Source organism: Miniopterus schreibersii (assembly GCF_964146895.1).
Source record: "Miniopterus schreibersii genome assembly, chromosome: 18".
Taxonomy (NCBI): domain Eukaryota; kingdom Metazoa; phylum Chordata; class Mammalia; order Chiroptera; family Miniopteridae; genus Miniopterus; species Miniopterus schreibersii.
In genome coordinates, this window is record NC_138121.1 from 25838241 (window position 1) to 25858438 (window position 20198).

The 20198-nt window shown below is 51.1% G+C and overlaps 1 protein-coding gene across 1 annotated transcript; it reads left to right on the top strand.

The window, feature by feature from the left end:
- Nucleotides 1-4986: 4986 nt before the first annotated feature.
- Nucleotides 4987-20198, top strand: KLHL36 (kelch like family member 36). Its single transcript, XM_081120138.1, has 5 exons — nt 4987-5296; nt 7303-7381; nt 11304-12377; nt 13886-14043; nt 14848-20198. The coding sequence occupies exons 2-5, from the start codon at nt 7319-7321 to the stop codon at nt 15401-15403; spliced, it is 1851 nt and encodes a 616-aa protein (XP_080976264.1). The 5' UTR covers nt 4987-5296; nt 7303-7318; the 3' UTR covers nt 15404-20198.

The following is a 20198-nucleotide window of genomic DNA, read 5'->3' on the forward strand; positions in this document are numbered from 1 at the left end:
AGGATCCTGGAAACTCCCTGGGGGAGGGAAGGGTGCAGCTGCAAGTAGCAGTTCTCATGATCCCGCCTCTGTCAGTCACGGGAGCCTGGCTGGCAGCTCGCTGACATCTCTCCTTGCCACCTTAGTACCAGCTGCCACTTCCTAGGCAACTCGATGGCCAGCTGCCACCTCCTGGGCACCAGGCAGGTCGGAGCCAATTTGATGGCCTGAAAGGAAAGCAGCTTGCAGGCCCTTCAGTGAACCCTCCAGCATGCTAGTTAACTGGCTGTTGGGGTGCTGGCATACAATGGCCTGGGTTCCTCATGCTGGTTGCTGCACTTGCAAGCTGTGTGGTATTAGATGCACCATCCGATCGTTCAAAACCTCAGTTTCCTCATCTGTAAAATGGGAATAATAGCATGGACCCATTAGGTTATGGTGAGGATTCCACAGAGAGAATTTGCATGTGGCCTATGCATTACCCACTATTAACCTTGGCCTAGCTTGCCTGGCCCACCTCCCCTCCCCTCTTTCTTGTGCCGTTCTGTGTGTCCAGATGTCATGCTTCTTTACAAGGGTGTGACATTTGTTTTTGAACTGAAGTATTGAGAATGGAAATAACATGAACCTCTCATGTTCCTCTTTGGTGACAGTTCTAATCATACCATCTAAGGGCACAGTCACACAGGGTCCCACACTCAGAAAGGCCCCACACTTGGGGTTTACTGTTCTGTGACTATTGATTTAAAATCCTTAACGATCCTATCTTTTGAATTTGTGCTGTGTAAGTGAAGCCCAGTGGGACAATAGAGCATGTACTAGGGGCTGGGAGCCTCAGTTCATATGGGATCCCACCTCTCCTCACCCCCCTGCCTCCCCAGAATGGTTCTTGGCTACTGGCGCCTTTGCCCCAGTCCAGTGGTCACTGTCACCCAGAGGGGGCATGGATGCAGGTACAGGAAGGCTTGGGGCTGGGCCTCTGCGTCCAGCCCACCAAATCATAGGGTGGGGCCCCAGGTGCCTATGAGAGTCTGCCTGAGTCCCACAAGTCCCTGTGCCCATGGGAGCCCGGCATGAAGCAGCAAATAAAACGCACCATGACAGGCTGAGAGAGAGATTGCCGAAGAAGAGAAAAAGCTTTTTTCCTGCTTTGTGAACAAGGAGACCCCTGTTTTCATTTTTTATGGGCCCTGTAAATTATGTAGCTGGGCCCTGGTTTCATATGATGCTACCTGACTCTCAGCAATGACAGGATGCTAAGTCACTGTCAGGGGGTAACTACTAGTTGAGTCTTTGGCAGAGGGGAGGTCAAAGCCTTACAAATATGTATTCCTCTGACCCAGCAACTCCACTTGGCCATTGGACATGTGTGCAGAGGCGTGAGTGTAAGACTGTTCACCTGGCATTATTTATAGTATGAAGCCAGCCAGATGCCCAACAACGCGGGAGGATGGATGCATGACCCAAATCCAGGGATCAGATGCACCATTACCATCGTATTGTAGGCTAGAACTTATTGACAAGAGAAAAACTCATGATATTTGCAAAAGGGGGAAAAAAGCAGTTACCAAAAGGCCTGCACAGCATGACTTCATTGTCATAGTTACGTGGAGAATATATGCCTGGGGAAAATACTGGGCTGATTTACACTTAAATACTGGCAGCTGTTCTCCTCGGGTGGGTGTGTTTTTTCCGAACATGCCTGCTTTGCAAGTTCTCAGCATGGAGCATGCATCCCTTTTATCATTGCACTGAGGCATGACAGTGCAGAGAGCAAGGTTAGGCTGGCAGACTGTGGAGCCAACTGCCTGGGTTCAAAGCCCAGCTCTGCTCCTTATAAGGGCTGCGACCTTGGCCAAGTCGTTTAATTTCTCTGGACCTCAGTTCCCACATCTGTAAACAGGGAAAGTCATAGTACCTCCCTCAAAGGGTGGAGGAGGGAGATTAAATGAGTTAAAGTGCAGGGAGCTTTGAGCAGTCCAGCATGTGGTGAGCTGTATGTAAGTCTTGTTATTGTAGATGTTGTTATAGTATACAAGGGGAAAATAAGAAGAGACAACAATATTGACAATTATTATTTCTGGATGATGCAAAAGTGGGTGGTTTACTCTTCCTCTTGGACTTCTCTGTGTTTGCCAAGTTAAGCATGCATTACTTTTCCACTTTGAGAGAAAATGCTAATTAAAGAAAAGAGTGAAAGGCTGGTTCCCTAAGTCGTGTTGGGGAAGAAAGGATGAAGCCAGGTTGGCCAAGTCTGCATGTTTTCAGGTCAGGGTCACGTGTGGATTCCTGAGGTTGTCCAGGCCCTTACTGCAGGCTTCTTCCCAAAGTTGTACATCTTCTCATTCATAAAGAACCCAATTATCTGAGAGAGAGAGACATCAATGCCAAGCTATGGGCTCTTAAAATATAACGAAATCTCTCTAGATAGATAGGTATGTCTATATACACAGAGCGATCCATATATATGGGTGTGTGTGTATATATATACTTTATCTATATCCATATTTATCTATTGCTGGAGAATCTTTAACTATAACTGAAAAAGAATACATCCCACCCACAGCACTCTGAATATAACTCTAACATAGGACCAACCATAATTTGCCTCCTTCCCTAAGATCCCTGAAAGTGTCTTCTTTCTATCCCTGGCACCTACCGAAGTGCCTCACACCTAGCAGGAATTCCCGAAAAGTCTGTTGAATGAATTAATAAATGAAAGAGCACATGAATTTGTGTAATAGTGGAGATATGTGTGTGTCAAGATACAGGCATAGAGCAAGATGTGGGATTTGCTTTGTTTGGGGTGGAGAGGGGTCAAGGATGGGTCAAAGATGGGCAAGTAAGGCTTCAGAGTACAGACGGTGCTTGAATAAAGTATTGAAGGGCAAACATGGAAAAGGGGAGAGAGAGAGGGGACAGTGATCCAGGCAGCGACAACACCATTTAAAAGATTCTCTAGGTGATTCTAGGGCTAGTTTTACCCTCACTCCCTTTAACTAATGTGTATATACATATATATATACATATACACACACATTCAGCCTATACTTTTGTTTCTGAACAAATTAATGATATTTAATACAAATTCCAGTCATCAAAAGTAAAAATAAATAAATAAATAAATATTCCATAAATGTAACACTTTTCAGAGAGATACAGGCTGTGGATGGGCAATGGACTGAACTAGGAATGGGAAGGCCAAGGAGACCAGAGCAGGCTTTCTCTGTCTTGCTGACCCCATTCACAGATGAGGACACTAAGGCTAGGAGGCAAAACTCACACAGAAGAAAGTGATGGAACTTAACCTGTGCCAATCTGCCCCTCTGTAGCCTAGAGACACAGAATCCTCCCACTGATGCACAAATCCTTGTTGCACCCTTACTTTGCATCAGAGGCGACTGAGATCCACCCACACGCCCAACCCAGAAGGCAGCCTCTATTGAGAGGCTCTGTGGAGAAGGCGGGGATAGAGCCAGGCCCAGCCTGCTGAGGGGCTACAAAGTACCTTGGGATGGAATGGGCCAAGTTGAGTGTCGCGTCTAGAACAGAAGAAACAAAGAAAGGCTTTGAGGATGTGCCTGGTCATGCTGACTCCTGTTTATTTCTTCTTCTTTTCTGACACATCTTCAGTAGCTGCATCTAGTCATGCTTTATGGGGCCCTGAAAGATACTCTAGATCCTTTCAGGAGAAGACGGGGAATAGAAAAACAGGAAGAGAGAGAAGTTTTTCGTTTGCTTTTGGTTTTGTTACAGCTTTACTGAGATGTAAGTCACTATAACATGCACCCTTTTAAATTGTACAAGTCAGTGGCTTTTAGTATATTCACAGAGTTGTGTGATCATCAATAAATACTAATTTCAGAACATTTCCATCACCCCCCCAAAAGAAATCCCTTATTCTTTAACAGCCACGTACACCCATTTTCCCCTCCCCCGCAGCCCCTGGCAACCACTAATCTACTTTCTGCCTATGGATTTGCCTGTTGGGGACCGTTCATGCACATGGGATCATACAATGTGTCCTTTTGTATCTGGCTTCTTTCATGAAGCATAATGTTTCAAGGTTCATCTATGCTGTAGCAGGAGACGTTTCACAATGGACGGGCTGATCGGTGATGGTTAGAGTCATTCATTCCACAAATCTTCACCGAGCGCGCACAGTGTGCCAGCCCCGGGGGCTCAGCCCGAGGCCCTGCCCTGCAGGGTTTCTACGGGGGGGGGGGGGGAGAGACAGCAAGCCAATGAAAAAGAAAACGATTTAGAATATTAGCAGATGGTAGGAGCTAAAGTGAGGTGTAAGGCTGGGATGGGAGCAGGGTGAAGAGAGAGGGTGGGACTAGATCAAGGGTCAGGGAAGGCTTCCCCCTAGGGCGGCCGCAGGGGACTTTCCAGCGAAGGCTGAAAATGAGGTGAGAGCGAGAAGATGCCACCGCGACGCCCCTCCGGCTCTCAGCTCCTGGGCACCTCCGTTCCCCGGGCCCGGACCTTGCCGGTCCCGTCCACGCCGTGTCCCCGCGCCTGGCACGGTGGGTGACACTGAGAAAAGCATGTCGCGCGGCGGGACTGTAGCGGTCCGGGTTCCGCGGGCCGGGCGGGGGCGCGGCCGCGCAGCCCCGCAGCCCCGCCGCCCCGCCGCCCCGCCGCCCCGCCGCCCCGCCGCCCCGCGCGCGCCGCCCGCCCCGGGCGCAGGCCCCGCCTCGGCGCCGCCTGAGCCCACCTCCTCCCGGCCGCCGCCATTGGCCGCGCGCGCCTCCGCCCTCGGCCTCGCACTTCCTGGCGGAGCCATGGCTACGCACCGGGCCGGCCCCGGGGCTCCGGCGCCCGCGCCCCGCCGCCCCGCCCGCCCGGCCTCGCCGCCGGGGGTCTCCGCGCCCCGCCCGTAGCGCGCCCCCAGGGGGCCCCCCGCCAGCCCGCCTCGGGCCCGGCACCGGCCGGGCGCCGCCGCCGTCAGGGGGCGGGGGGCGGGCCTGCCCGGGGAGGACCCCAGCCCCGGCGAGCGCTGCCCCCGCCCGGCCCGCCCGCGGCGGCCCTTTGTGCCCCGGGAAGGGGTGCAGCGGCGCGGGGGAGGGGCGCCGCCGCCCCCGGAGGCAGGACAGGTGCGGCCTGCGCGGGTGGCCCGCGCGACCCAGGTGAGTGTCCCCGCGTCCCGCCGCGGGCGCCGGCCCGGGTCGCGTCCCGACTCCGCCTCCGCCTCCGCCGCCGCCTCGCAGCCGGCTCGAGCCCGCCCGGGCGGCCGTTGTGCCGGCAGTTCCGCCAGGGGGTGCCGGGTCCGAGCGAGCGACAGCAGCGTCCCCGGAGACCCTGCCGGCGACGGGTGAGTGCTGGCGGGCAGCCGTGACCATGTCCACGGCGTCGTGTCTCCCCGGGCGCTGAGGTCGAGCGGGTTCAGGGTGGAAACGCGGGGCGGCAGCTTGGAGAAGAGGCTCCCGGGGGGCCCTCCCGTCCGGACGTGGCCTCTGTCCCCGTGTTTACGAAAAGATCTTTTATGCATAACTGGGGATCGTCTCTGTCCGCGTAGGTGGCCTTGACCCCCCCGTCTGCTTCCAGAAAGCACGGAGGCAGGGGACACACACCACTTGTAGAAAGCGGCCCCACACCACTTGCCTGGAGACAAAAGGGGACCTACATAAGGGGAAACTCTCTCTAGAAATCTTGGCCTAGAAAAGAAAGCGTTGAGCACTCCGGGCGAACGGAACCGTGGGTTGCCGCCTGGAGCGGGGGAGAGGGGACCCGCAGCTTCCCGAGGTGTGACCTTGGGCGAGCCCCTCCTCCGCCTGAGCCTAGGTGTCAGAAAGGATGGTGCCACCCGCCTCAGAGGGAGAAGGTGAAACAAGGGGTCAGGGGTGTGCAGCAGGCACTGCATCAATGGTTTTCTTTTTCCTCTCTGAGTCTCCCCAGCTGCTGAGGTTGCTTCAGGAAGGATAGGGGTGTGTACAGCTGGCCATTGTCACAAAGTTGCTAATTTGTCCAGAGAAGTCTATAGTTGTCCCCTTCCTTCCCCTAGGGAGCTGGACAGCATGGACTGTGCCCGAAGTTATTCCTCCCTTGGGAATACTGGAACCCCCCCCCCCCTCCATCCCCCATGTGTCCTAGATTATCTTGAAACAATGCTGACTTCTTGTTACGTTGTTTTTTATTTGCAAAGACTGTTTTGTTCAGTAGGTAACAGATTGACTCTTCTCAACTCAGCAGGGACGAAAATTCCTCCTTAAACCCTCATTCCCAGTATGCAGCTTGTGCTGGCTCAGGCCTTCCTCTGCGCGTCCCCCAGGTCCCCCAAAGCCTGGCTCTGTGCTGTCAGTGAATTGCTTGGCATTTCACAGCTGAAGAAACCTTAACATTACCTGGTAAACCGGCCCGTTTCATAGAAACGACCATAATGTAGGGAGAGGGTTAACTTGTTTATCCTCAATGTTCCAGGCAGGACAAAGGCCCCAGCAGGTTTCCTGCCTGCAGACTTTTTTCTTTTTTGACCAGGTGGAATAGCCTGGACGTTAAGTGCAGGGGAGCCGCTCCGAGTTGGAATCTCAACTCTTTCGGCTTCTTCCTGTGTGACGCTGTCTAGTTACTTCCCCTCACTGCTATGAGTTCCCTCCTCCATGAGCTGAGGATAATAATAGTGCTGGCCTCATGGGGTTGTTGTGGGGATTAAATGAGGAAAGCACTTAAACCAGTACCTGTTGCTCGAACATGCTTTATATGTAGCAGTCATCACGGCACCACGTCCTCAGCTTCATCATGATGTTTTAGAAGCGTGACACTCAAAGACTGGGTCACATTCAGCAGAGCATCACAATGAAGGGCACAGGTTTGCTTCTTAGCCACTTACTGCCTTTGTGACCTTTAACTCAGTATCCTCATCTGTAAAATGGGATAAGTGACATCAGCCTGGCCAACTAGTTATGGGGGTTAAACTAGACAGCACATGTAAATAAAGCCCTTATCTTGGTTCCAGGGTCATCGTCTGGGCTCTGAAATGATAACTCTTGTCATTATAACCTTAGTCTAGCTCAAAGGCCTACGTGAGATCAAGCTTCGAAAGGTAGGTATTTGTAGGAGGTGTTTTAGCTAAAAGACACGGTGTCCTCGGATTTTAGATGCCAAAGGAACACTTGTTAAATGTTCTCTCTGATTCTAACAACCTGATTTTTTTTCACCTTGCAGCAGGAGTTCTTTGTAGTACACCGCTTTCTCTCCTTCTGTCCTCTGTGTGACTGTCACCTTTGTTGTCATTGCCATCGTCCAGGAGAGCCTGCCGTTAATGAATGCACTAGCGTCATTACTATCGCTGTGTGCTCAGAAGTCCTGTTCTTGTTGTAGGACTGTGACCTCTTTTATGATGGAGGGAAGCCGGCAGACGCGAGTGTCTCGACCCTACAAGATCAGCGAATCTTCAAAGGTCTGTGAATGGTCGCTCACCACCTGTGCAAATTGCCCGGGAAGTGGGATGTTTTTCTGATGAGCTCATTCTTAATGTACAGCCTGGTGTTCTGTTCTTGGTGGTAGTGTTCATCTCCTGATAGCACGGGCCAGGAGAGGAGGAATCGTAAAATCAGAGCTGTTAGGGTGAGGGATGGTAGAGACACAACTCGGCTTATTTATTCTGCACCACAACCCTGAGGTGGGTGGGACAGGATAAAAGCCATGGGATTGCCATTCCCCACTTGGGGGCTCAAAAACTCCAAGGACAAGTCCATTGAGAAGCCAGCGCTGACCTTATAGTGGGGTCAGCATGCTGCGTACCTGGATGTGAAGGGCCCAGGGTCTTCCCCCATCGTGACTTTCTGGGGCCCGAGGAGTGAGTGAGGATGGCTTCCCAGGGCTGGGTCACCAACCTCTGTCACACTGGATGTATCAAAATCACCCTGGGAGAAGGTGAGGGTGTCTCATTAGATGCATATCTAGCCCCGCCTCAGACCTGCTCAATTAAACTCTGAGAGCTGGACCTGGAAATCTATACCTTCATCAAACTCCTTGAGGGCCTGGGAGCAGCAGCCCTTGTCCTCACAGCTGCTATAAGTAAGGATTGGGGGACCGATTTTCAGGACAGTCCCCTCTTATACCTGCTTCCTTATACGTATCAATAACACCCCCTTTTCTTTAGAAGTGGCCCTTTTTGGAGATCACAGTTTATGGTTACCTTAGATCATCATTTTCAGTGAGGCCGATATTTTCCCCAAGGCGGCAGAATTGGTTTTTGGGGTATGGAGAGAATTTTACTCTTTTTATGCTATGCATATAGCACATGCATGGGCAAACAGAATACATGTGGTGGTAACATTTTCATGGGGGCTATTAGAAAAAATGTTGAGAAAGATTGAGAAAGACCACATTAGATAAAGGGAGTTGTGCATATACTACAGATTTGAGGAAAAAATGAGAGGAAGAGGTTCTACAGATGCGCATAAAACAAAAACAGGGTGTAGCTTTCAGGAGAGGTTGGTTCTCCTGAGAAGCGGTCTCCTATTTCCTTTTACATTCACTGAGAAGGCTCTGCCAAGCCCGGCTTTATCTACTGTGAAAACCCAGGAAGGTTTCACTGCTGTCTCAAAGGGGCTTTGTTCCAGAGCTTGGCTGCGGAGACAGTGTCGCTTTCTAAGTTCGATAGCGCTGTAAGTCTTTGTCCCTCGAAGCCAGACTCTGAGTTGGTTTCTTTCTGAATCGAAGCTTTTAGGAGGAGGGTCCTCTATCCCTTGGTTGGTTATATATATGTTCCTAACTATAAGTGTACCTTGATTTCTCTAGACGTTAACAGACCCACGTGGCCTGTACCCAGATTTAAAAAAAAAAAAAAAGAAATTATCAAACCCCTCCAAGTCCCTACATTGCCACTCTCCTGACTTCCGACACTGCAGGTTTGCTTGCCCTTGAACTTGACGTAAATGAACCAGAGGGTAGGTGCTCTTGTTGTGCCTGGCTCCTTTCACTGAGCATCGTGCATCTGAGATTCACCCAGGTGGCTGTGTGTGGTGGTAGATTGTCGCTCCTCAGTGCGGTGGAGTGTCCTGTTGTGTGACTCCCACTGTTCACTGATCTGTTCTAACTTGCGACATAGGAAACAAATGAGTAAACAGGGTCGATGCCATCAGAATGTTGGGGGAGTCGGGGCTTCAGAATGAATACGGCATGCTGCGCCTCTGTTATGGACGTCTCTTTAAAACTGGGGAATCATGCTTGTCTGTTTTTTTTGCAAGTTCTCATCTCTGCAGCTACACTAAAATAACCAGGTACAGAATTAAATGCGCCTACTTAGCATGGAGACCCAGTTTTAGCAGCAGCACTGCCCTTTTCCCTGCCCCTGCTCCTGCTCCCTGCACCAGATGGTTCCCCTTGGCAGCTGTCATCCGGGGCTTTCCCCGATCCCCGCCCCTTGGGGCTGCTTCCCTTTCTACTTAGCAGCCTGGGGTCATGTGTGGAGTCCCTGCACCCCCACCAGCTTAGGGACAACCAGGGGCTCAGGGCGGGCAAACAGCCCACCTGATGCCCTTCAGTTGCTTCTCTCGGGACTCCGAGCCTTTACTGTTATGAGAGCGCCTGCTGCTGCAGGGCCTTTTCATTTCCTTTCTTCAGTCCACACCTGAGAGGAGCCCCAAGCCAGTGTGTGTTGGTGCCCAGGCCGTTCTCGCTTAATGAGAAGCCAAAACCAGGCCAGCCCGGCTCCCTCTGCTACCAACCAGAATAGACGTAGCTATCCATGTATGGGACCTAGGAGGGACCACCCGGTAATATAAGAGCAGTCGAGTCTAGCTCTCTAAACTCCAATGGGAAGGAAACTTGGGGCAGTACCTATCTGGGGTCCTCATCGGAATGCAAGGTCCTTGTCCGCACCTGTAATGTAGATGGAGCCATTGATGTTGGAATTAGCCGGACGAGGCAGAACCACAGGGAAATTAAGGACCTCAATTACAAATGTGTTGCAGGCAGTAAGGAGCAGATTTGGAGGGGAAAGAGAAATGAAACCCACTGCTGTAGGACCCATGTTGACAAGTAACCTGTAAGAATTCGGGGACCTGTAAGCCAGTCACACAGCTGCTCACACCTACTAAGCCCTCAGTCCGCCTTCCTCTCTACCCCATTTCCCTTTTTCGGGCTTAGTGCCCAGCCAGCCCTTTTCCTCCATCGTCCTCAAATCGACCAGCTCCCTAGTTGTTATTTCTGAATGGCCTGTTTTCCCCTAGATTGAATTTTCTTGTTGTTTTTATAGTGAGGAAATAAAGGAGTGTGCATGCAGTATCCTGAAAGCCTGAAGCATAATTAGCCCTCCAAGGATTTAGAAACTATTGTCTAGGTCTGACATATCTTATCTTCAAAAGCACATGGCAGACATATAGCGCTCAATAAATGTCTGCCAGCCTGAGTTTATGGAATTGATTCATATCAATTGATTTGTTAAATCTAGTCTAGCATGGTGATTACAGGCCTGGCCTCTGGAATCAGACCTGTGTTCAAATCTAAGCCCTGCCGCAGTCACTGTGGGGCTTGGGGCAAGTTTCTTAGTCATCCTGACCTCAGTTTTTCTCATCTGGAAAATGGAGATTATAATAGTAGACATTCCTTGGGAGCGTTTTTGTGATGCTCAAATGAGAGCATATGTCAAATGCACGGCACAGTGCTGGGTACACATAAGCCCCCAGGAAAAGAGCGTTTCTGCATTTTACCCTAGCAATGGCTGGTGAAGCCATGTTTCTGGAATTAGGGTCTCCAGAGCACCTTAGTTTGGATCACTAGAAATGGGGGTCTCTGTAGCATAACCCACATGCCTTTCTAAGACACAGAAAGCAGCCTTCCTCGGCACTGAGTCTCCATGGGGCCTTACAGTCACAACAGCCCTCCTTGGGCAGGCTCTTTGCCATGACCGTCTCGGTACCCCCCCCCACCCCACTGCCACCCCGCCCCGGCCCCGCATGGTGAGTACCCACATCCTCACAGTGAGATGAGGAAATGGAGGCTCAGAGCCTCCTCGTGGCTCAGCCAGGATCACGCAGCTGGGAAGTGGCAGAGCTGGGTGCGAACCTTGATTCTGTCTGACTTTAGAGGCTGTATCTGGAGCCACTTCTCCATCCTGACAGGACGGCATTTTTCAAACCCATTTACTCATGACCCACGGGAAGGGTGGGAGGGAGGGAGGGAAGAAAAAAAAAAACTTTTAGGAATTTTATTTATAAAGAAAAAGAGGAAGGAAGGAAGGATATGTCCAATACATGCACACACACACGCACACGCACACACCCTTATTTCCAACAATGCACCCTATTTTGTTTCCCAGTCTCCTTCATTCCACTGTATTTAAAATCGGGGCCCTGACACGTGCTCTCCCGCAGGTGTACCGCTGGGCCGAGCACTCGACTACAGTGCTGCAGCGGCTGAACGAGCAGCGCCTGCGTGGCCTCTTCTGTGACATCGTCCTGGTGGCGGACGAGCAGCGTGTGCCAGCCCACCGCAACCTGCTGGCCGTGTGCAGCGACTACTTCAACTCCATGTTCACCCTGGGCATGCGCGAGGCCTTCCAGAAGGAGGTGGAGCTGATCGGTGCCTCCTACATCGGCCTCAAGGCCGTGGTGGACTTCCTGTACGGCGGGGAGCTGGCGCTGGACGGCGGCAACATCGACTACATCCTGGAGACGGCCCACCTGCTGCAGATCTGGACTGTGGTGGATTTCTGCTGCGAGTACCTGGAGCAGGAGGTGAGCGAGGACAACTACTTGTACCTGCAGGAGCTGGCCTCCATCTACAGCCTCAAGCGGCTGGACGCCTTCATCGACGGCTTCATCCTGAGCCGCTTCGGCACCCTGTCCTTCACGCCCGACTTCCTGCAGAACATCTCCATGCAGAAGCTGTGCGTGTACCTGGGCAGCAGCGAGGTGCAGCGGGAGTGTGAGCATGACCTGCTGCAGGCCGCCCTGCAGTGGCTGACGCAGCAGCCGGAGCGCGAGGCCCACGCCTACCAGGTGCTGGAGCACATCCACTTCCCGCTCATCCCCAAGAACGACCTGCTGCACCGCGTCAAGCCGGCCGTGTGCTCGCTGCTGCCCAGGGAGGCCAACTGCGAGGGCTTCATCGAGGAGGCCGTGCGCTACCACAACAGCCTGGCGGCCCAGCCGGTCATGCAGACCAAGCGCACGGCGCTGCGCACCAACGAGGAGCGCCTGCTGTTCGTGGGTGGCGAGGTCTCCGAGCGGTGTCTGGAGCTCAGCGACGACACCTGCTACCTGGACGCCAAGAGCGAGCAGTGGGTCAAGGAGACGCCCCTGCCGGCCCGACGGAGCCACCACTGCGTCGCTGTGCTGGGGGGGTTCATCTTCATCGCGGGCGGCAGCTTTTCGAGGGACAATGGAGGGGACGCGGCGTCCAATCTTCTTTATAGGTATGACCCCCGCTGTAAACAGTGGATCAAGGTGAGATTAAAGCCAGAATCTTTCTTTACTCTTGAGGACTTTTGATCTCTCTAACCTAACCTTGACTGCCCCCTCCCTTCTCTCTGGCCTTGACCGGTTCCTGCCTCTGAACAAGGTGTAAGGATAAAGTGACGAGCCACCGAGTTCCCACCCTCCCCTCTGCCTGCACCCCGGCTGGGGGGAGCGAGGGCTGACCTTCAGGGTCAGCCTAGAACTTTCGGCACCGATAGAAACCTTCTGCGTCTGCGCCGTCTCATGCAGTGGCCACCAGCTCTTGAAATGTAGCCAGTGGGACCGAAGGACTGAATTTTCCATTTGCTTTCACTCTAATTTACATTTGCATGTAAACGGCCACACGAGGCTGGTGGCTACCGCATTGGATATCGCTGGTCTAGAGATTTGACCCATAGTTCAAACATTCTTCCCCGTGGCTCAGAGTCTCAGCCAGGCTCCTCTTTTGGAAAGGTCTGGAGCTGGTTTAAGGGGGCCATGAAGGCTCACATCTTTGGCAGGTATGGTGGCTGATTCTGGGAAGAGCATGGGTCTTGGCGTCAGACCTGAGTTCACATCCCATTGTAGCTGGGAATTTCGGACTGGTTCCTTGCCCTCTCCAAATTTCAGTTTCTCCCTCTGGAAATGGTGGTGGGGGGGCGCATTGACCTGCCAGGGTCAGGGGTTCTGTGTGGCTCCTGTTGGTTGACAGGTGCCTGGCAGAGGCGAAGAGGTATTCCTTTTCTCCCACGAACACCTCTCCAGACCACATCCATGAAAGCCAGTCTCAGTCTTTATACTCATACCTCAGTGATTTTACTTAACTTGGTGTTTTTCTGAGCTCAAAACTCAGAATGGACTCTCACGATCTTTTGATTTTTTCCCCCTCAAAAATCTGAAACCACCTACCAAGGTGTAAGTGATACCACTAGAAAGAGGCTCCCTACTTTGGAGCCCGTCCTCAAAAACTTAGTGTCGGTGGCAGCCTGAATGTATGCCTCCTGCGGGACTGTGTTGATCTGTGTGTTCTGCTTGGATTATTTAAAGAAAAAAAAAAAAGTTGGGTCTTCTGCTTTTTAATTTCCTGTCGAGCGCCACTTTCTGCCTGTTAACACCATGGCAATCAACATTAATTAAAAAACGATCCGATGGGGTTGACAAGAGGAAAGATGAGTATTTATTTTAAGAAGTCACTAAATCAGCAATTATGAACTGTGTATCCTGCAGCATTCAAGTACACAAGGCTGGCCACGTGGCCAAACAAGTTTGGGGAGATGTGTTCTCCAGTCCCCTCTTGGGGACTCGCAATGTCGCAGGGGTCCTTGGGGACTCCAAGAAGTCCCTCCTAAAGAACCCTTCTTTCTTCCAAGTTTGATTCCCTTCCCCCAAACTCACTTGGCCACTGCCTCACCTTCCTGGGCTGAGTGTTCTATAGGAACACCTTTGGGAAGCGATGCTAGATATTGACATTATCCAGGATTTGGGGAAGGGAAGGTACAGGTGTCTTGCCTCCGCAGGTGGCCTCCATGAACCAGCGCCGTGTGGATTTCTACCTTGCCTCCATCGAAGACATGCTGGTGGCCGTCGGTGGCCGGAATGAAAATGGAGCTCTCTCTTCAGTAGAGACTTACAGTCCCAAGACCGACTCCTGGTCCTACGTGGCCGGCTTGCCAAGGTGATTGGAGGTTTTGTGGCGGCCTTTTGGGTTACAGTTCAGTCCACCTCACCTTCTGGATTTTTTGGCTTCTAATTCCAGGAAAAAAATCTCCTGGCTTATTAATAATGGGAGGTAGACCAAGAGGGGTGGAGGGCATGGTGGCGGCGAGTCAGGGCTCCTGTTCTAGGCCGACCACGTGCATGTCAGCTCTGCCGTTAAGACAAGCACCCCTCCGTTTCTGAGTCTGTTCCCTTCCTGAGCTTCAGTGGATAGGTATCCACCGTTACAGAGCCATACGGAATTGTTTCCCTGCCCGAAGGTTCCTTGTGCTCCATGCCTCATCCCTCCCCACTTCCTCCGCACCGCCGGCAGCCACCGGCATGTTGCAGTCTCTGTAGTCTTGACTTTCCCAGACCATCTTACGGTTGGAATTGTACTCTGTCTCATCCCCTGTTTGCTGTATGATTTGATCAGGTACATATGTGTGCCTCAGTAGCATGTTGTTGCTGTCTTCTGATTATGCCCATTTCTCAGGTGGGGAGACGGAGAGGGGGCAGAGTTGGAAATTCTTGCCCGGGCAGTCTGACTACAAAGCTGTCTGTTTGTCCGCCCTGCTTTGCCACCCCCTGTGACAGCTGCCATCTATAAAGTGTTCGCCAGGTGCCTGCTTGCTCCCTGCGTTATCCCCTCAAATTCTCACGAGCCCCTGCGAGGACAGGTTGTGCCCATTTTTTCAGAGGAAAAGACTGAGGCCTCAGCTCCTGGAGGCCCAGCCCAGGACGGCACTGAGCTCCCTCTGTCTCTCTGTCCACCCCTGCCCAGGTTCACGTATGGCCACGCAGGCACCATCTACAAAGACTTCGTGTACATCTCGGGGGGCCACGACTACCAGATCGGCCCCTACCGCAAGAACCTGCTGTGCTACGACCACCGGACGGATGTGTGGGAGGAGCGCCGGCCCATGACCACAGCGCGGGGCTGGCACAGCATGTGCAGCCTGGAGGACCGCATCTACTCCATCGGGGGCAGCGACGACAGCGTGGAGTCCATGGAGCGCTTCGACGTGCTGGGCGTCGAGGCCTACAGCCCGCAGTGCAACCAGTGGACCCGGGTGGCCCCGCTGCTGCACGCCAACAGCGAGTCGGGCGTGGCCGTGTGGGAGGGCCGCATCTACATCCTGGGCGGCTACAGCTGGGAGAGCACGGCCTTCTCCAAGACGGTGCAGGTGTACGACCGCGAGAAGGACAAGTGGAGCAAGGGCACTGACCTGCCCAAGGCCATCGCCGGCGTGTCCGCCTGCGTCTGTGCCCTGAAGCCGCGGCTGGAGGACAAGAAGAAGAAGGGCAAGGCCAAGAGGCACCAGGACCGGGGCCAGTGACCCGGCCCGTGCCCCCTGGGGCCTCGTCCCCGCCGCCACCTCCCAGAGTGTCTGCAGACCAGCAAGCGACTTCATTAGAGCCCTGGAACCATTGTGTACCACTTAGCAGCTTTTTTTTTTTTTTTTTTTTACTTTTATGATTCTTAGTATTTCTATAATATCACCGTAACCGATTAAATATTCTACGTAACTTTATATATTATCTTGCTTGAGTAATTAAACCTGGGCCTGGACAGGAACTATCCCCTTATGTCTGTGCAGGGCTTCTCCCCACATTACAAACCTTTGGGGACGCTCCCAGCCATCCCCCTGAGAGTAGCTGGGGCAGGGGTTACGTAGAAATTTTGGTAGTGAAACCAGAGGCTTCGGTGGGACGTTTCAGATCCTCTAGTCCGTGCCTCCCCAAACCTGGCTGAGCTTTTAAAAACACAGATCCCTGGGCTCCACCTCAGAATGATTGAATCTGAAACTACCAGGAGTAGTGAGGGGAGTGGCTGGAAACTATTTTAACCAGCCCCTGGAATCACAGCATCAGCCACATTTGGGAATCACTGGCTAAAGTCAAGTGCGTTCGTTTCCATAAGCGGGGACACAGGGACCTCGAGAGGGTGAGAGTGACCAAGGCTCGCCAGCTCGCAGGCCCGCAGGTGAGACCTGGGGCTTCTCACCAGGGAGGTGTCCCCCTTGGGATTTTCTTATCAAGTGACTGTTGTTTTTGAATACTCAGCTTTCCTGGTTGGTAATCTTCCTGAATTCTAAAAGGGTTTAGGTAATCAGGGAAGAAGGGCGAAAAAAGACCTGAAGCTCTTTATAACATCATTTCTGTGATTTGCTCTCTCTTTTTTTTTTTTTTAACTTTTCCTTTTTCCTGGCACCTACTGTTTCTGATGTACTGAGCCCCCAAGTCTACATTTATTTCTCAGGAAAGGAAGAGGTAGTACCCTAGAATTTGCCATTGTTCTCTGACTCCAGCTCCTTAGAAGCATTGGAAGCTTGTACACAAGAATAAGTTAATCTCTAAGAAGGTGATTGAGTGTCTCGCCAGCTCCCCAACTCGAGTGAAAGCCATCTGCTGCTAAGTAGTTTTGTGTTGCTGGGCAAATTCTTTAACAAGTCTTGAGCTGTTTCCTCACTTGTTAAGTGACAGGGTTAGATGAAATAATGGCCAGGCTCCTCCCAGGGGTTAAGCTCTTTCAGTCTATATAAGCTATTAAAATAGTCAGCACCTCCTTTTGAGACATGTGACTGCCCTGCACCCATTTCTGCAGTTAGGGGAACATCAGGAGTATGCGTGGCCTTTGAGAAGAGTTTGAGGCTACCACCCAGGACGCTGTGTAACGCAAAGTATGACGGGAGGAAAGGAACTTAATCACGAGCCAGAGGAGGATTCATGATCTATACCTTGGCAGAGATCTGATTGCAGAGATGAGAAAACTTCAAGGTGTATTGTTAACATTGATGCTAGAATAAGAATCTGTTTATTTTATTTTTGTCTCTTTGCTGCACTTCCTTTGCTTCAAGGTTTTCCAGGATTTTGATAGCAACCAGGAGAACTGAGAGTGACTGGGCGTTTAAAGCTTCATTACCCAAATCATTGCCCTCTGTTGCTAGTTGGGCAAGCAGTCTGCATAGTTAGCTAGTTCCTTGTGTATGGGAGTCCCTAGAGGCTTACAGACTGTTGAGAAGTTCTGCAAGGCATACAAACAAACCAAAAAACGACACTCTTCTTGTGGCTTGACAAACCCTTCTATGTATTAAAGGCTCTGAGAAGTCCTGCATTAACTATTAACCTTCCATCAACCAGCATTTCCAGCCTTCGCTGAGCCTGAAACCCTTTTTTGTCTCATACCAGTCTCATCCCCTCCATGAAACATGTTTTGCAGAACTTCTCCCAACTTTGGGGTAGCTTAGCCCCTTCCTTTTCCAGGAAAGGGTTCATTACTTGAAGATCCTTTATAAGGCACAGAATCTATGATCTGTTCTCCCCTACTCAGCCCAAGTCATAAACAAATGTGGTCAACCAGGATCCAGGGGCAGATGGGGAAGAGCTCATAGAAAGACTATTCGTGCTTTGGGGAGACTGATGACTTCGACCTTGGGGAGAGGACAGCCATCAGTTTTTAGCCTAAGCCAGCTGTTTAATTTTTTGACTGCCAGGACGTGACCCAGGATGCGGGCCTCCGGCCCCTGTTCTGACTTGTGCCTTGGTTACTTACAATGTCCCTCCTGCGCCTGACACTTTGTGCTGTCTCTCCTTCCACTAAAGTCAGTTTGTCATCTACAAGGCTTAGAAGCTAATATTGAGGATGAGGGGACATTTCTTTAAAGGTTGACTTGATAAGTTTCCTCTTGTGAACCAACTTCAAATAATTGGTGGTGGCCCCCCTTATCCAAGCTCATTGGGGTCCGTGGAAAAGAGCGTCATGACCCACGAGCCTGATCACGGGAGAGCAAAGTGGCGGGGCCCGTGGCTGACTTCTGCTGTCCATGTTTAAAGATGGACATCACCGCTGTGCATTCCAACTAAGAATGGGAGGAAATGGTTTGAACTCAGTTTGGCAGGTGGCCATTTGAACTGCAAAATCTCGAAGGTGTTGTTTCAAACCAAAGTGACAAAGGCCCAGATTCTTGCAGGCTGCCATCCTGAGACAAAACCAGCAGCATTTGCCGTTAATGTCATCAAACTGTCAAGGCTTCAAGCTGAACTGTGAGACTATCTAGATCATTTGTTTGGATCTTTTAAAATAAGCATGGTGGGTTCTTATTCAGGTTTTGGTTTGTTTGTTTTTTCCTCACTTTTAAAGAACTAGAGTTTTAACTCCATGTTAGTTGTAGGCTTTGAGTTTGATCACCCAAGTTGGAACCCTGTTTGCTTAAGACATAAATAGAATAATGGAAGGGGTTAGAAGAGCTGGAGAAATCCTTGTTCCTTATGGGGGTCGTTCTGCTGTTGAAGGTGTGCAGAGAGCGTCTCCATCAGTATTCTTAACAGTCTGCCCTTTTAGATAGACTACCATGTAGGACCTAGAGATCGTGATCTGAGCAGCAAACCTCATGCGTGTATTATATTCTGAACGTTCCTCCCCTTGCCCCTGACTGATAAGGCGACCTGACCTCATGGTGACTTAATAGAAACCCCAGAAGCCGACCCTAAGGGGTGTTGTTTTGGGTGGAAACCCAAATGCCAAAAGTGGGTGGAGTCCCTCCCCTGAGGTCCAGGGTCTCACTCTGTGAGTTCAGGTGGGTTGACCTGTGGTTCAAAAGTACCTGGCTCCAAGTCCGGGAGTGAGCGACCTTTTGGTGATTTGAGCTATGTGGGATGGGAGAGGACCACCCTCCCACCCCCTGATAGAGTTTTCAGCCTCTCTCTACCCTGGTCGTCCATGGCAGGTGGCTTGGCCAGCTCCAGCCTGAGCAGCCCCTCACAGGCCTTTTAGCTCTTGGAATTTTGGGCTAGAATCTCAGACCGCTGGTCCCTAACCTGGAGAGGCAGTTCCAGCCGTGGCCTGGCCATCCGCGCTGTCTGCAGATTCTGAGTGTCTACAGAGGGGCGGGGGCGGTGTCCTGGCCTCCAGGACAAACCTCTGGAGGACAGGGCAGCTCCACGGGTAGCTGGAGATCCTGCCAAGTGCGTCTGCCAAGCCTGGCAGTTTTTAAAGTTTTTTGAAATGTTTTGATACTTTTTGATACCATTTGCTAATAACTGTTTTGTAGGTTGCCTGCCAGAGTTTTCCACCTCATCCCCTATCCCCACCCCCTTGAGCTTGCACTAGATAGCAAATGTCCTGTGGTCAGTGCCAGGATATGGCCCGCCTCATGTGGCTTTGTCTTGGATCTTGCTCTCCTCGTGGCTGTGATCTGATACAACTCTTGAATTTTGTAAGGTCACACATGACCAATGAGTATGACCATGACCATCATAGGCCCCCAACTGAGCAAGAGGGCACTGATTTGTCAAGAGGACACTCTCACTCCCTTAAGATGTCCCGTACTCCTTCCAAAGCTCCTACCTCAGCAATGTGCACAGAGTTGAAAAGATACCTGAGGACAGATCAATAGATCACCTTTCTCATACGGGTTATTTCTCAACCCAGGGCATGGCTGGGGTCCTGATCCACTCTTATCCACCCATTCGTTTAAAGAAATTTTAACATGAAATCCACGAAATCTGTAACAGTGAGCTGTCCTGCACTTTAGAGAATTATTGCCCTCAGCATTGGAGGTTGTTAATTTCTTTGTGGGTTTTTGTTTTAAAACAGATAGAATTTGTGGCTTCTGAGGATGTTTTGGGGATCTCAAGAAATTGTTTTTGGTTGCCTTAGTTAAAAGAGTTGAATGAATGTACAAATTTGGTGTGGGGGAGGGGGAGGGCAATGGGGATAAACCCTTGCAGGTCAGTTTTCTTTGAGAAGAACTCCACCCTTTCAAAGTTACTTGAAGCCATCTTTACAGGTTTCCTTGAAATTGAAGGACAAGTAAAGTCCTTTGGAATCAATTGAAGTTAATCATTACCACCAGCCTTCTGTCAAAATTAGTAAGATATTTGACAATTAAGTAATTCATTGGGTATGTTCTGGCTACTAATGTTATCAAAATCTGTAATCGTGTGTTCTTTAATTTCTGCTTTTGTATTTGTAACTTTATGACACTTGAAGCTTTTCTGTGTCTTATTTCTTTTTAATTAATTTCCTGCATGTTGATTTTTTTCCCCCCTTTAAATCCATGCAGAGTATTCAATTTTCAAAACACATTAAAATGATTTGCCTGCTAGGGTATGGCTTATTTTATAATTGCA

What these genes read in the sequence shown, in the direction of transcription:
- KLHL36 (XM_081120138.1), top strand. Translation starts at nt 7,319, where the DNA reads ATGATGGAGGGAAGCCGGCAGACGCGAGTGTCTCGACCCTACAAGATC. An exon ending in GCTGTAAACAGTGGATCAAG is followed by an intron (nt 12,378 to 13,885) that starts GTGAGATTAAAG and finishes TTGCCTCCGCAG; the next exon opens with GTGGCCTCCATGAACCAGCG. An exon ending in TACGTGGCCGGCTTGCCAAG is followed by an intron (nt 14,044 to 14,847) that starts GTGATTGGAGGT and finishes ACCCCTGCCCAG; the next exon opens with GTTCACGTATGGCCACGCAG.